Source organism: Oncorhynchus kisutch, linkage group LG14 (genome assembly GCF_002021735.2).
Source record: "Oncorhynchus kisutch isolate 150728-3 linkage group LG14, Okis_V2, whole genome shotgun sequence".
Lineage (NCBI taxonomy): Eukaryota > Metazoa > Chordata > Actinopteri > Salmoniformes > Salmonidae > Oncorhynchus > Oncorhynchus kisutch.
This window is the reverse complement of record NC_034187.2, coordinates 86,933,926-86,950,124: the sequence shown is the minus strand read 5'-3', so window position 1 is coordinate 86,950,124 and position 16,199 is coordinate 86,933,926. Positions and strand designations below refer to the sequence as shown.

The following is a 16,199-nucleotide window of genomic DNA, read 5'->3' as shown; positions in this document are numbered from 1 at the left end:
GGGAGGGAGGGAGGGAGGGAGGGAGGGAGGGAGGGAGGGAGGGAGGGAGGGAGGGAGGGATGGCGGTACAGATGCAAGGAGGACTGTGGTAAGAGAGGGAGAGAGGGAGGGAGGGAGGGAGGGAGGGAGGGAGGGAGGGAGGGAGGGAGGGAGGGAGGGAGGGAGGGAGGGAGGGAGGGAGGGAGGGAGGGAGGGAGGGAGGGAGGGATGGCGGTACAGATGCAAGGAGGACTGTGGTAAGAGAGGGAGGGAGGGAGGGAGGGAGGGAGGGAGGGAGGGAGGGAGGGAGGGAGGGAGGGAGGGAGGGATGGCGGTACAGATGCAAGGAGGACTGTGGTAAGAGAGGGAGGGAGGGAGGGAGGGAGGGAGGGAGGGAGGGAGGGATGGCGGTACAGATGCAAGGAGGACTGTGGTAAGAGAGGGAGGGAGGGAGGGAGGGAGGGAGGGAGGGAGGGATGGCGGTACAGATGCAAGGAGGACTGTGGTAAGAGAGGGAGGGAGGGAGGGAGGGAGGGAGGGAGGGAGGGAGGGAGGGAGGAGGGAGGGAGGGAGGGAGGGAGGGAGGGAGGGAGGGAGGGAGGGAGGGAGGCAGGGAGGCAGGGAGGGATCGGGGTACAGATGCAAGGAGGACTGTGGTGAGGGAGGGAGGGAGGGAGGGAGGGAGGGAGGGAGGGAGGGAGGGAGGGAGGGAGGGAGGGAGGGAGGGAGGGAGGGAGGGCGGTACAGATGCAAGGAGGACTGTGGTGAGAGAGGGAGAACGATGGAGGGGTGATTAGTCAATCTGCCTGAGGAGTGTTGATACGTAACAGAGGGAGCTCTTTAAATATTGATACAGTGATAACTCATCCAACAAAATGCAGGTGTCCCTATATCAACACATCCTTCATCTTTAGGAGGGAATGAGAACAGAATAACAACTCACATAGGGTTTAAACATGAGACCACCTGTTCGAGACACACACACACACACACACACACTCTCTTCATGGACTCACCTGAGTATCGTATGCGGAAGCCTTTGTGGCTGGTGGTGTGGTCGAAGGACCAGTGGAGGTAGACCTTGTTGTTGGAGCTGGTGATGCTGAGAGGAGATGAGTAGTTTCCACTCAGAGTGACCAGGAGAGGACTCTGTCTGGACGGACCTGTATAGATTAGATAAGAGAGAGAGAGACTTGGACTTATTGTCTTACTTTAAATGTGACATCCTCCATACACTACCCCCCCATAATGATGCATCACATACCATCACTCCACTAATCACAGTTCACAACAACATAGTACCGTATAATACACACTGCATCATCACATTACAACCCTACATCTAACCCTTCCTCTTTCATATGACATAATGAAACTCTAACAACCCTGGGTTCATATGACATAATGAACCTCTAACAACCCTGGGTTCATATGACATAATGAAACCCGTAACAACCCTGGGTTCATATGACATAATGAACCTCTAACAACCCTGGGTTCATATGATATAATGAACCTCTAACAACCCTGGGTTCATATGACATAATGAAACTCTAACAACCCTGGGTTCATATGACATAATGAACCTCTAACAACCCTGGGTTCATATGATATAATGAACCTCTAACAACCCTGGGTTCATATGACATAATGAAACTCTAACAACCCTGGGTTCATATGACACCTCATAAACATTGATGGTGTGACTACTTTTCATGGTCCTTTCGAGCCGATGGGGTCAATAACTGTTTAGACATGATCAGTAGCGACATCCTGGTCAGCTTGACCAGTTGGGGGAGGATTCCAATGCCTTGAGGTGTTTAGCATGTGGTATCACGTCTACACATGCTAGTTCTAGTGGTCTGTCATGTTAGCAGGAGCTGTCAACTCCTAAATCAAAAGAAGCTCTTTCTATTGAGGCTTTGCCAATGTACTCGTCCGTGTAGTTTGGTCCCATGCTGCTATGGCAGAGATAGCAGCTGGGAAGTGAGAAACAGATTCCCATCCAAGAATCCAACGATCCACACTCTGTTTGGCAGCCCACGAGGGCTTACACGTCTGTTCTCTCCCCGCTCGTTGGAAGATAAAAAAAAAGAGAGGAATCAGTAACACTTCTCTCCAGCTCACCCACGTCTTTAGAGAGGTCGGTAGTGTGTAGAGTCAGACCATTTCTCTCCAGCTCACCCACGTCTTTAGATAGGTCGGTAGTGTGTAGAGTCAGACCATTTCTCTCCAGCTCACCCACGTCTTGAGAGAGGTCGGTAGTGTGTAGAGTCAGACCATTTCTCTCCAGCTCACCCACGTCTTTAGAGAGGTCGGTAGTGTGTAGAGTCAGACCATTTCTCTCCAGCTCACCCACGTCTTTAGAGAGGTCGGTAGTGTGTAGAGTCAGACCATTTCTCTCCAGCTCACCCACGTCTTTAGAGAGGTCGGTAGTGTGTAGAGTCAGACCATTTCTCTCCAGCTCACCCACGTCTTTAGAGAGGTTGGTAGTGTGTAGAGTCAGACCGACATTAGCCTTTCAGATAAATATTTGTTTCCACTAATAAAGTGGCCATCTCATATACAGAACATCAACAAATATGTCTGCTCATTTCTAGTCATTTTTTGAATGTTTTAGTGGTTGCCTGAAGAGGGTGCTCTACGAGCTGCTCATTGTACATCATTCAGCCCTACAATCACGATGCGAGAGAGACTATGCATTTTGGTTTGACGATGAGTAGTGTCGTGAAGTGACTATCATTCATGTGATGACTGCTATTTATTGAATAATTACCTCCAACGTTTAATTAATACTCAATTAAATTAATAATGTAACAATTCATTATTTTTAATTTGGGGCACCACGGGAAAAGTTTATTTAATGAGTTACCGTTTCCCGAATTAACACAATAATATATCGATATCAATCATTTATTGCCTTATATCAGTCTCTTTTCTAGATGTCGCATAATCCTTGGATATCTGCACGAACCCTAGCCTTAGCGATACACAAATTGGCTTAATGATTTATTTACTAACTAACTAAACAATCACACAGTATAGGGATTTATTGATTCCCCATACTGCAGAGCCAAAGAGTGCTATTTACAGGGTATTTACAGTCCGGTTGTGTAAAGTGATAAAACCGTCCGAATTCCCCCTTTCCTCTCCTTTGGGAGAGAGGGAGTTTGGGCTAATCTGGCACCCATGATCCTCACCAAAGAAAGAAAGAAAGAAAGAAAGAAAGAAAGAAAGAAAGAAAGAAAGAAAGAAAGAAAGAAAGAAAGAAAGAAAGAAAGAAAGAAAGAAAGAAAGAAAGAAAGAAAGAGAGAGCGAGAGAGAGAGAGAGAGTCATGACAGTAGCAGCCCTGTCCTCATCACATTCTCACTTAGTTAACGTTAGCTAGCTAGCTAGCCAGCAATGTAGTTAGGCTCTCTCTGGCTAGCATGGTAGTTAGTCTAGCTAGTAATCTGTGCTACTTATGTGCGAACACTGGACGGGCGCAAAAAGTGAACTCATCCTTGACACTAAATGAACACCGCTATTTTCTGGGCCTGCTTTTGAGCATAGTTAGTTCGTTTTTCTGACAAAAATAGGACTGTTGTAGCAGATCTTTTGTTCAGGCCATGTGCATAAGTAATGAGATGAGATTGTTAGCTAGCTATCTAATCAGAAAGTGTGTGACAACAAAATGGAAAATGTTCAGTCATCAGCAGCCAGTTTATTATGTACACCTTTCTAGTATTGGGTCGAACCCCCCGTTGCCTCCAGAACAGTCTGAATTATTTGGGGCATGGATTCTATGAGGTGTGGCATTCAAACGTTGCTAATTTGCTATCAAGGGACTTAACATTTTCCACACCACCGCCACCAGCCTGTACCATCAACACCAGGCAGGATTGGTTCATGGACTCCTACTGCTTACGCCAAATTCTGACACTGCCATCAGCATGCTGCAACAAGAACCAGGATTCGTCGGACCAGGCAATGTTTTTCTACTCCTCAGTGGTCCAGTGATCGCATGCCCACTGGAGCCTCTTCTTCTTGTTTTTAGCTAATAGGAGTGCAACCCGGTGTTGTCGTCTGCTGCAATCCGTGACAAGAACCGATGAGCTGTGCATTCCGAGATGCTGTTCTGGACACCACTGTTGTACAGCGCCATTACAGTGCCTTGCAAAAGTATTCACCATGTCACACCCTGATCAGTTTCACCTGTCCTCGTTATTGTCTCCAACCCCGCCAGGTGTTGCTTGTTTTCCCCAGTGTATTTATCCCTGTGTTTCCTGTCTCTCTGTACCAGTGTATTTATCCCAGTGTTTCCTGTCTCTCTGTACCAGTGTATTTATCCCAGTGTTTCCTGTCTCTCTGTACCAGTGTATTTATCCCAGTGTTTCCTGTCTCTCTGTACCAGTGTATTTATCCCAGTGTTTCCTGTCTCTCTGTACCAGTGTATTTATCCCAGTGTTTCCTGTCTCTCTGTGCCAGTTCGTCTTGTATGTTTCCAAGTCAACCATCATTTTTCCCGTTCTCCTGCTTTTTGCGTTCTCCTTTTTCTAGTCCTCTCGGTTTTGACCCTTGCCTGTTTCTGGACTTTGTACCCGCCTGTCTGACCATTCTGCCTGCCTTGACCAAGAGCCTGTCTGTCACTCTGTACGTCCTGGACTCTGATCTGGTTTTGACCTTTTTTGCCACATTCTCTTTTCTCCTCCTTATGAATAAACATTGTAAAACTCCAACCATCTGCCTCCTGCATCTGGGTCTCGCCTTATCCTTGATACACCACCATCTGCCTCCTGCATCTGGGTCTCGCCTTATCCCTTGATACACCACCATCTGCCTCCTGCATATGGGTCTCGCCTTATCCCTTGATACACCACCATCTGCCTCCTGCATATGGGTCTCGCCTTATCCCTTGATACACCACCATCTGCCTCCTGCATCTGGGTCTCGCCTTATCCCTTGATACACCACCATCTGCCTCCTGCATCTGGGTCTCGCCTTATCCCTTGATACACCACCTTGGCATTTTTCCTATTTTGTTGCACAACGAGATGTAATTTAAATTGATTTTGGGGGGGTTTCATGTAATGGACACAGAATAGTCCAAATCGGGGAAAAAAACAAAATAAACTTGTTTCTAAAAATTCTAAATAATAAAACATGGAAAAGTGCATCCAGTTGAAGTGGAAAGTTTAGTTAAGTTGGAGACATTAAAACTCATTTTCAATTTCCACAAATGTCTTGTTAATGAACAAACTATAGTTTTGGCAAGTCGGTTACTACTTTGTGCATGACACAAGTCATTTTTCCAACAATTGTTAACAGACAGATAATTTCACTTATAATTCACTGTATCACAATTCCAGTGGGTCAGAAGTTTACATACACTAAGTTAACGGTGCCTTTAAACAGCTTGGAAAATTCCCGAAAATGATTTCATGGCTTTAGAAGCTTCTGATAGGCTAATTGACATCATTTGAGTCAATTGGAGGTGTACCCGTGGATGTATTTCAAGGCCTACCTTCAAACTCAGTGTCTCCTTGCTTGACATCATGAGACAATCAAAAGAAATCAGCCAAGACCTCAGAAAAAAGTCTGGTTCACCCTTGGGAGCAATTTCCAAACGCTTGAAGGTACCACATTCATCTCTACAAACAATAGTACGCAAGTATTGCCATCAAGGAAAATGCTATATCTGTCGGAAACCTCAACACCCCAAGAACACCATCCCTATAGTGAAGCATGGTGGTGCTAGCATCATGCTGTTGGAATGTCTTTTCATCGGCAGGTACTGGGAAACTGCTCAGAATTGAAGGAATGATGGATGGCGCTACATGAGGGAAACTTAATGAGGGAAACCTGTTTCAGTCTTCCAGAGATTTGAGACTGGGATGGAGGTTCACCTTCCAGCAGGACAATGACCCTAAGCATACTGCTAAAGCAACACTTGAGTGGTTTAAGGGGACACCTTTAAATGTCTTGGAATGGCCTAGTCAAAGCCCAGACCTCAATCCAATTGAGAATCTGTGGTATGACTTAAAGATTGCTGTACAGCAACACAGGTAGTATAGACAGGCAGTATATACATTTAGTAAATACAACAATACAGGCAGTATATACAACAATACAGGCAGTACATATAACAATACAGGAAGTATATATAACAATACCGGCAGTATATACAACAATACAGGCAGTATATACAACACAGGTAGTATATTACAACACAGGTAGTATATACAGCAATACAGGGAGTATATACAACAACACCTGTAGTATATACAACAATACAGGCAGTAATTACAACAATATAGGAATTATACACACAACAATACAGGTGGTATATACACAACAATACAGGTAGTATATACACAACAATACAGGTAGTATATACACAACAATACAGGTAGTATATACACAACAATACAGGTAGTATATACACAACAATACAGGTAGTATATACACAACAATACAGGTAGTATATACACAACAATACAGGTAGTATATACACAACAATACAGGTAGTAAATACAATACAGGTAGTATATACACAACAATACAGGTAGTATATACACAACAACACAGGTAGTATATACAATACAGGTAGTATATACACAACAACACAGGTAGTATATACAATACAGGTAGTATATACACAACAACACAGGTAGTATATACACAACAACACAGGTAGTCTATATAACAATACAGGTAGTATACACAACGTTAAAAAAGTAATAGACACTCACCGTCAAAGATCTCCAACTCGTCAAACTGCCGGCTGGTCTGGAAGTGTTGTATAGTAAATGTGATGTTGTAGCCCGGCTCTACCTTGACCACCCAGGAACAGGACTCAAAGTGGGGGAAGCCGCTACCGGGGGACTGGCTCATGATGACGCCCGTGGAGGCTGTTAGGACCTCGTTCATGGGACACGTCACTGTGAGGGGAGATAGAGGGACAGTCAGTCAACAGGTAGATAGTATTTGTTTTGTGGGCTATTTTTTCATATCTTGAGGGACTTGCATTGAGTAAGGTGTTGGGTATCACTGTGGGAGAAGACAGAGGAGGGAATGTGGCCAATAATGAGAGCATACTTGAAATCAGTACTTTCAGACTGTGATCTTGACCTGACAGACTTGCAGTTAGGAAAGTGTCATGTGGAGAGTCCTTGGTAACGTTGGTTGTGATGTACTGTAGTTGAATCACTAACAGTCAAGTCTAGGTTAAGTCTCAAATGCTGGACAATTTAGTCAAGTGCACCTTGACAACTGATAGGACTGAAACACCAAAGCACTCATTGCAAATGGCCCTGTCCGGGGGTGTCATCGGATGGGGCCACAGTGTCTCCTGACCCCTCCTGTCTCAGCCTCCAGTATTTATGCTGCAGTAGTTTATGTGTCGGGGGGCTAGGGTCAGTTTGTTATATCTGGAGTACTTCTCCTGTCCTATCCGGTGTCCTGTGTGAATTTAAGTATGCTCTCTCTAATTCTCTCTTTCTCTCTTTCTTTCTCTCTCTAAGAGGACCTGAGCCCTAGGACCATGCCTCAGGACTACCTGACATGATGACTCCTTGCTGTCCCCAGTCCACCTGGCCGTGCTGCTGCTCCAGTTTCAACTGTTCTGCCTGTGATTATTATTATTTGACCATGCTGGTCATTTATGAACATTTGAACATCTTGGCCATGTTCTGTTATAATCTCCACCCGGCACAGCCAGAAGAGGACTGGCCACCCCACATAGCCTGGTTCCTCTCTAGGTTTCTTCCTAGGTTTTGGCCTTTCTAGGGAGTTTTTCCTAGCCACCGTGCTTCTACACCTGCATTGCTTGCTGTTTGGGGTTTTAGGCTGGGTTTCTGTACAGCACTTTGAGATATCAGCTGATGTACGAAGGGCTTTATAAATACATTTGATTTGATTTGATTGCAAAGCTATAGAGACAAAAGGACCAGGGAAAGGGCCAGGGGAAAGGACCAGGGGAAAGGGACAGGGAAAGGACCAGGGGAAAGGGACAGGGAAAGGGCCAGGGAAAGGACCAAGGGAAAGGACAGGGAAAGGACCAAGTGAAAGGACCAGGGAAAGGACCAGGGGAAAGGACCTGGGAAAGGACCAGGGGAAAAGGACCAGGGAAAGGACCAGGGGAAAGGACCAGGGAAAGGACCAAGGGAAAGGACCAGGGAAAGGACCAGGGAAAGGACCAGGGAAAGGGACAGGGAAAGGACCAAGGGAAAGGACCAGGGGGAAGGACCAGGGAAAGGACCAGGGAAAGGACCAGGGGAAAGGACCAGGGGAAAGGACCAGGGAAAGGACCAGGGAAAGGACCAGGGGAAAGGACCTGGGAAAGGACCAGGGGAAAAGGACCACGGAAAGGACCAGGGGAAAGGACCAGGGGAAAGGACCAGGGGAAAGGACCAGGGAAAGGACCAGGGAAAGGACCAGGGGAAAGGACCTGGGAAAGGACCAGGGGAAAAGGACAGGGAAAGGACCAGGGGAAAGGACCTGGGAAAGGACCAGGGGAAAAGGACAGGGAAAGGACCAGGGAAAGGACCAGGGAAAGGACCGGGGTAAGGGACAGGGGAAAGGACAGGGAAAGGACCAGGGGAAGGGACAGGGGTAAGGGACAGGGGAAAGGACAGGGAAAGGACCAGGGGAAAGGGCCAGGGGAAAGGACCAGGGGAAAGGGACAGGGGAAAGGACAGGGAAAGGACCAGGGAAAGGACCAGGGAAAGGACCAGGGAAAGGACCTGGGGAAAGGACCAGGGGAAAGGACCAGGGGAAAGGACCAGGGGAAAGGGCCAGGGGAAAGGACCAGGGGAAAGGGACAGGGGAAAGGACAGGGAAAGGACCAGGGAAAGGACCAGGGAAAGGACCAGGGGAAAGGACCAGGGAAAGGACCTGGGGAAAGGACCAGGGAAAGGACCTGGGGAAAGGGACAGGGAAGGACCAGGGAAAGGGACAGGGAAAGGACCAGGGCAGGGACAGGGACAGGGAAAGGGCTGAGAATCTCAACATTATAATGCTAACCACTTCATACAGCTTCCGATGCTATTGAACAATCTAATGAACTGCTAAAACTCGACATTGATCTGAATTCCCCTTATCAGGCACCAGGACGTCAGCAGGTGGACCTCCTAATGCGGGTTGGTGATATTACATCAGAGCCTGTCCTCTTCCTGTCTCTGTGATAGACAGGCAGCTACAACAGGCCAAAGTCTAATGCTAAACCTGCCCCTGAGACATTTGTGAACGTGTGTGTGTGTGTGTGTGTGTGTGTGTGTGTGTGTGTGTGTGTGTGTGTGTGTGTGTGTGTGTGTGTGTGTGTGTGTGTGTGTGTGTGTGTGTGTGTGTTTGTGTGTGTGTGTGAACCCTGTGTCTCTACGTGTGTCTCCGTCTCTCAGCCCAGTCATTGGTATTCCACATGGAGCCTATTCATGACATTTCCTGATGGTTTTTACCCCTAGAATTATCAGACTTTCCAGAGGGTTCCCGTCCAAGGCATTTAGACGTGGAGGAAATGTATAAAGGCTCTCTCTCTGTCTCTCTGTGAGCAGAACCTTGAACATGGCCGACCACATGAGAGGTGGGGAAGGTGGAGATCGGAGGGGGAAGGTGGAAGGGAAGTGAAACCAACCGGGGTATAGTTTAATCTTCATCATCATAGCATGAAACAATGTCAATTATTTGTCTTTAGTGGAACATCGGGTCTGTGATGTTTGAATTGTTGACTTGAAAATGAATCCCTGAGATACTTAAAGCTGTTTAGACCGAGCATAGTGGAGAGCAGATGTTTCAAAGAGCTTCATGGGAACCATATGTTTACATTGCCATGTGAAATAGATAATAAACTACAAGGGAGAGAAAAAAACAAGGGAAATAATCTATTAAAAATTAACTGTAAACATTATACTGAAGTATCTAATAATATAGACATTTCAAATGTTATTGGATATGTACAGTGTTGTAACAATGTGCAAAAGGGAAAATAAATAAGCATAAATATGGGTTGTATTTCAATGGTGTTTGTTCTTCACTGGTTGCCCTTTTCTTGTGGCAACAGGTCACACATCTTGCTGCTGTGATGGCACACTGTGGTATTTCACCCAGTAGATATGGGAGTTTATTAAAATTGGATTTGTTTTCTAAATCTGTGTAATTTGAGGGAAATATGTGTCTCTAATATGGTCATACATTGGGCAGGAGGTTAGGAAGTGCAGCTCAGTTTCCACCTCATTTTGTGGGCAGTGTGCACATAGACTGTCTTCTCTTGAGAGCCAGGTCTGCATACGGTGGCCTTTCTCAATAGCAAGGCTATGCTCACTGAGTCTGTACATAGTCAAAGCTTTCCTTAAGTTTGGGTCAGTCACAGTGGTCAGGTATTCTGCCACTGTGTACTCTCTGTTTGGGGTCAAATAGCATTCCAGTTTGCTCTGTTTTGTTGTTGATGCTTTCCAATTAAATAATATTTTCATTTTCTCAATGATTCGTTTGGGTTTAATTGTGTTGCTGTCCTGGGGCTCTGTGGACTCTGTGTTTGCGAGCAGAGTCCCTGTACAAGCTGCCTGAGGGAACTCCTCCCTAGGTTCATCCCTCTGTAGGAGAGGGACCACCACGAGACGTAAGAACACATTGATTCAAACCGATAGAAAAACCTGAGTACAGAAAGGCTTAATTGAAATACCCAGTATACATGTGAACAACAGTTTCCACACACCAAAGTCTAAAGTGATTACAAACATCAAAACAACTGCAATCTCTGTTCAAACACCCTCAATAACACACTTACAACTACAGAGGTAGTGTGACAGCGGTCTCAAATCCCAACATCATGTGACATGGGTCCTAAGTCCTAACATCATTTGACAGGGGTCCTAAGTCCTAACATCATGTGACAGGGGTCCTGAGTCCTAACATCATGTGACATGGGTCCTAAGTCCTAACATCATGTGACAGGGGTCCTAAGTCCTAACATCATGTGACAGGGGTCCTGAGTCCTAACATCATGTGACATGGGTCCTAAGTCCTAACATCATGTGACAGGGGTCCTAAGTCCAAACCATCTTAGGGTGAAAAGTCCCCATTGTGCCATCCGTTTTGTCACAGAAAGCCCCATATACTACCCACCACTGCGACCTGTACGCTCGTTGGTCCTCGCTTCACACGCTTCATACTCGTCGCCAAACCCACTTGCTACAGCTCATCTACTTTGATTTTTTTTTATTTCACCTTTATTTAACCAGGTAGGCTAGTTGAGAACACCTTTATTTAACCAGGTAGGCTAGTTGAGAACACCTTTATTTAACCAGGTAGGCTAGTTGAGAACACCTTTATTTAACCAGGTAGGCTAGTTGAGAACACCTTTATTTAACCAGGTAGGGTAGTTGAGAACAAGTTCTCATTTGCAACTGCGACCTGGCCAAGATAAAGCACAGCAGTGTGAACAGACAACACAGAGTTACACATGGAGTAAACAATTAACAAGTCAATAACACAGTAGAAAAAAAAGGGGAGTCTATATACATTGTGTGCAAAAGGCATGAGGAGGTAGGCGAATAATTACAATTGTGCAGATTAACACTGGAGTGATAAATGATCAGATGGTCATGTACAGGTAGAGATATTGGTGTGCAAAAGAGCAGAAAAGTAAATAAATAAAAACAGTATGGGGATGAGGTAGGTAAAAATGGGTGGGCTATTTACCGATAGACTATGTACAGCTGCAGCGATCGGTTAGCTGCTCAGATAGCAGATGTTTGAAGTTGGTGAGGGAGATAAAAGTCTCCAACTTCAGCGATTTTTGCAATTCGTTCCAGTCACAGGCAGCAGAGAACTGGAACGAAAGGCAGCCAAATTAGGTGTTGGCTTTAGGGATGATCAGTGAGATACACCTGCTGGAGCGCGTGCTACGGATGGGTGTTGCCATCGTGACCAGTGAACTGAGATAAGGCGGAGCTTTACCTAGCATGGACTTGTAGATGACCTGGAGCCAGTGGGTCTGGCGACGAATATGTAGCGAGGGCCAGCCGACTAGAGCATACAGGTCGCAGTGGTGGGTGGTATTAGGTGCTTTAGTGACAAAACGGATGGCACTGTGATAAACTGCATCCAGTTTGCTGAGTAGAGTGTTGGAGGCAATTTTGTAGATGACATTGCCGAAGTCGAGGATCGGTAGGATAGTCAGTTTTACTAGGGTAAGTTTGGCGGCGTGAGTGAAGGAGGCTTTGTTGCGGAATAGAAAGCCGACTCTAGATTTGATTTTCGATTGGAGATGTTTGATATGAGTCTGGAAGGAGAGTTTACAGTCTAGCCAGACACCTAGGTACTTATAGATGTCCACATATTCAAGGTCGGAACCATCCAGGGTTGTGATGCTGGTCAGGCGTGTGGGTGCAGGCAGCGAACGGTTGAAAAGCATGCATTTGGTTTTACTAGCGTTTAAGAGCAGTTGGAGGCCACGGAAGGAGTGTTGTATGGCATTGAAGCTCATTTGGAGGTTAGATAGCACAGTGTCCAAGGACGGGCCGGATGTATATAGAATGGTGTTCGTCTGCGTAGAGATGGATCAGGGAATCGCCCGCAGCAAGAGCAACATCATTGATATATACAGAGAAAAGAGTCGGCCCGAGGATTGAACCCTGCGGCACCCCCATAGAGACTGCCAGAGGACCGGACAGCATGCCCTGCGATTTGACACACTGAACTCTGTCTGCAAAGTAATTGGTGAACCAGGCAAGGCAGTCATCCGAAAAACCGAGGCTACTGAGTCTGCCGATAAGAATATGGTGATTGACAGAGTCGAAAGCCTTGGCAAGGTCGATGAAGACGGCTGCACAGTACTGTCTTTTATTGATGGCGGTTATGATATCGTTTAGTACCTTGAGCGTGGCTGAGGTGCACCCGTGACCGGCTCGGAAACCAGATTGCACAGCGGAGAAGGTACGGTGGGATTCGAGATGGTCAGTGACCTGTTTGTTGACTTGGCTTTCGAAGACCTTAGATAGGCAGGGCAGGATGGATATAGGTCTGTAACAGTTTGGGTCCAGGGTGTCTCCCCCTTTGAAGAGGGGGATGACTGCGGCAGCTTTCCAATCCTTGGGGATCTCAGACGATATGAAAGAGAGGTTGAACAGGCTGGTAATAGGGGTTGCGACAATGGCGGCGGATAGTTTCAGAAATAGAGGGTCCAGATTGTCAAGCCCAGCTGATTTGTACGGGTCCAGGTTTTGCAGCTCTTTCAGAACATCTGCTATCTGGATTTGGGTAAAGGAGAACCTGGAGAGGTTGGAGTAGCCAGGCGGAAGGCATGGCCAGCCGTTGAGAAATGCTTGCTGAAGTTATCGATAATCATGGATTTATCGGTGGTGACCGTGTTACCTAGCCTCAGTGCAGTGGACAGCTGGGAGGAGGTGCTCTTGTTCTCCATGGACTTCACAGTGTCCCAGACTTTTTGGAGTTGGAGCTACAGGATGCAAATTTCTGCCTGAAGAAGCTGGCCTTAGCATTCCTGACTGACTGCGTGTATTGGTTCCTGACTTCCCTGAACAGTTGCATATCGCGGGGACTATTCGATGCTATTGCAGTCCGCCACAGGATGTTTTTGTGCTGGTCGAGGGCAGTCAGGTCTGGAGTGAACCAAGGGCTATATCTGTTCTTAGTTCTGCATTTTTTGAACGGAGCATGCTTATCTAAAATGGTGAGGAAGGTACTTTTAAAGAATGACCAGGCATCCTCAACTGACGGGATGAGGTCAGTGTCCTTCCAGGATACCCGGGCCAGGTCGATTAGAAAGGCCTGCTCACAGAAGTGTTTTAGGGAGCGTTTGACAGTGATGAGGGGTGGTCGTTTGACTGCGGCTCCGTAGCGGATACAGGCAATGAGGCAGTGATCGCTGAGATCCTGGTTGAAGACAGCTGAGGTGTATTTGGAGGGCCAGTTGGTCAGGATGACGTCTATGAGGGTGCCCTTGTTTACAGATTTAGGGTTGTACCTGGTGGGTTCCTTGATGATTTGTGTGAGATTGAGGGCATCTAGCTTAGATTGTAGGACTGCCGGGGTGTTAAGCATATCCCAGTTTAGGTCACCTAACAGAACAAACTCTGAAGCTAGATGGGGGGCGATCAATTCACAAATGGTGTCCAGGGCACAGCTGGGAGCTGAGGGGGGTCGGTAGCAGGCGGCAACAGTGAGAGACTTATTTCTGGAGAGAGTCATTTTCAAAATGAGTAGTTCGAACTGTTTGGGTATGGACCTGGAAAGTATGACATTACTTTGCAGGCTATCTCTGCAGTAGACTGCAACTCCTCCCCCTTTGGCAGTTCTATCTTGACGGAAAATGTTATAGTTGGGTATGGAAATCTCAGAATGTTTGGTTGCCTTCCTGAGCCAGGATTCAGACACGGCAAGGACATCAGGGTTAGCAGAGTGTGCTAAAGCAGTGAGTAAAACAAACTTAGGGAGGAGGCTTCTGATGTTGACATGCATGAAACCAAGGTTTTTTCGATCACAGAAGTCAACAAATGAGGGTGCCTGGGGACATGCAGGGCCTGGGTTTACCTCCACATCACCCGCGGAACAGAGGAGGAGTAGAATGAGGGTGCGGCTAAAGGCTATCAAAACTGGTCGCCTAGAGCGTTGGGGACAGAGAATAAGAGGAGCAGATTTCTGGGCATGGTAGAATATATTCAGGGCATAATGCGCAGACAGGGGTATGGTGGGGTGCGGGTACAGCGGAGGTAAGCCCAGGCACTTGGTGATGATGAGAGAGGTTGTATCACTGGACATGCTGGTTGTAATGGGTGAGGTCACCGCATGTGTGGGAGGTGGGACAAAGGAGGTATCAGTGGTATGAAGAGTGGAACTAGGGGCTCCATTGTAAACTAAAACAATGATAACTAACCTGAACAACAGTATACAAGGCATATTGACATTTGAGAGAGACATACAGCGAGGCATACAGTAATCACAGGTGTTGAATTGGGAGAGCTAGCTAAAACAGTAGCTAAAACAGTAGTTGAGACAACAACAGCTAATCAGCTAGCACAACAACAGCAGGTAAAATGGCGTTGACTAGGCAGGGAGGGTCGGATTAACTACACACAGAGCCTGAGTGGTGTGGGGGCTGTGCTTTGGCAAAGTGGGTGGGGTTATATCCTTCCTGTTTGGCCCTGTCCGGGGGTGTCCTCGGATGGGGCCACAGTGTCTCCTGACCCCTCCTGTCTCAGCCTCCAGTATTTATGCTGCAGTAGTTTATGTGTCGGGGGGCTGGGGTCAGTTTGTTATATCTGGAGTACTTCTCCTGTCCTATTCGGTGTCCTGTGTGAATCTAAGTGTGCGTTCTCTAATTCTCTCCTTCTCTCTTTCTTTCTCTCTCTCGGAGGACCTGAGCCCTAGGACCATGCCCCAGGACTACCTGACATGATGACTCCTTGCTGTCCCCAGTCCACCTGGCCATGCTGCTGTTCCAGTTTCAACTGACCTGAGCCCTAGGACCATGCCCCAGGACTACCTGACATGATGACTCCTTGCTGTCCCCAGTCTACCTGGCCATGCTGCTGCTCCAGTTTCAACTTCCACCTGACTGTGCTGCTGCTCTAGTTTCAACTGTTCTGCCTTATTATTATTCGACCATGCTGGTCATTTATGAACATTGAACATCTTGGCCATGTTCTGTTATAATCTCCACCCGGCACAGCCAGAAGAGGAGAAGAAGAGGCCACCCCACATAGCCTGGTTCCTCTCTAGGTTTCTTCCTAGGTATTGGCCTTTCTAGGGAGTTTTTCCTAGCCACCGTGCTTCTACACCTGCATTGCTTGCTGTTTGGGGTTTTAGGCTGGGTTTCTGTACAGCACTTTGAGATATCAGCTGATGTACGAAGGGCTATATAAATAAATTTGATTTGATTTGAGTGCGGCTGGGGCCGACAGATAAAACATAAACAAGCAGAATGGAGTACTGTGATTAATGGACAGTCCAGCATGCATCAGCTATGTAGCCAAGTGATCAGTGTCGAGGGGGCAGCGGTGGATGGGGCAGGGAAGTTAGACTGGCGAATATTATCCAGGTTAAAAAAACTGTCTGGCTGTGCAGAAGGTAAAAGGTAAAAGCCGCTAGCAGTGGCTAACAATGACTAAATAGCTTGTAGCTAGTTAGCTGGTTAGCTTCTGGAGGTTCTTGAGTGTGTTCTAAAAATAAAAAAGAGTAGAGACAAGAGGTTAACCTGTGTCTCCTAGACTGCCTCGAGGCA

At 46.9% G+C, this 16,199-nt stretch overlaps 1 protein-coding gene across 1 annotated transcript in view; it reads right to left on the bottom strand.

The window, feature by feature from the left end:
• Positions 1-16,199, bottom strand: part of csmd2 (CUB and Sushi multiple domains 2) — an 895,829-nt gene that overhangs the window by 171,947 nt on the left and 707,683 nt on the right. The window contains 2 exon segments of the mRNA XM_031789283.1: positions 996-1,142; positions 6,712-6,900. Of these exon segments, the coding sequence (XP_031645143.1) occupies positions 996-1,142; positions 6,712-6,900 (336 nt within the window).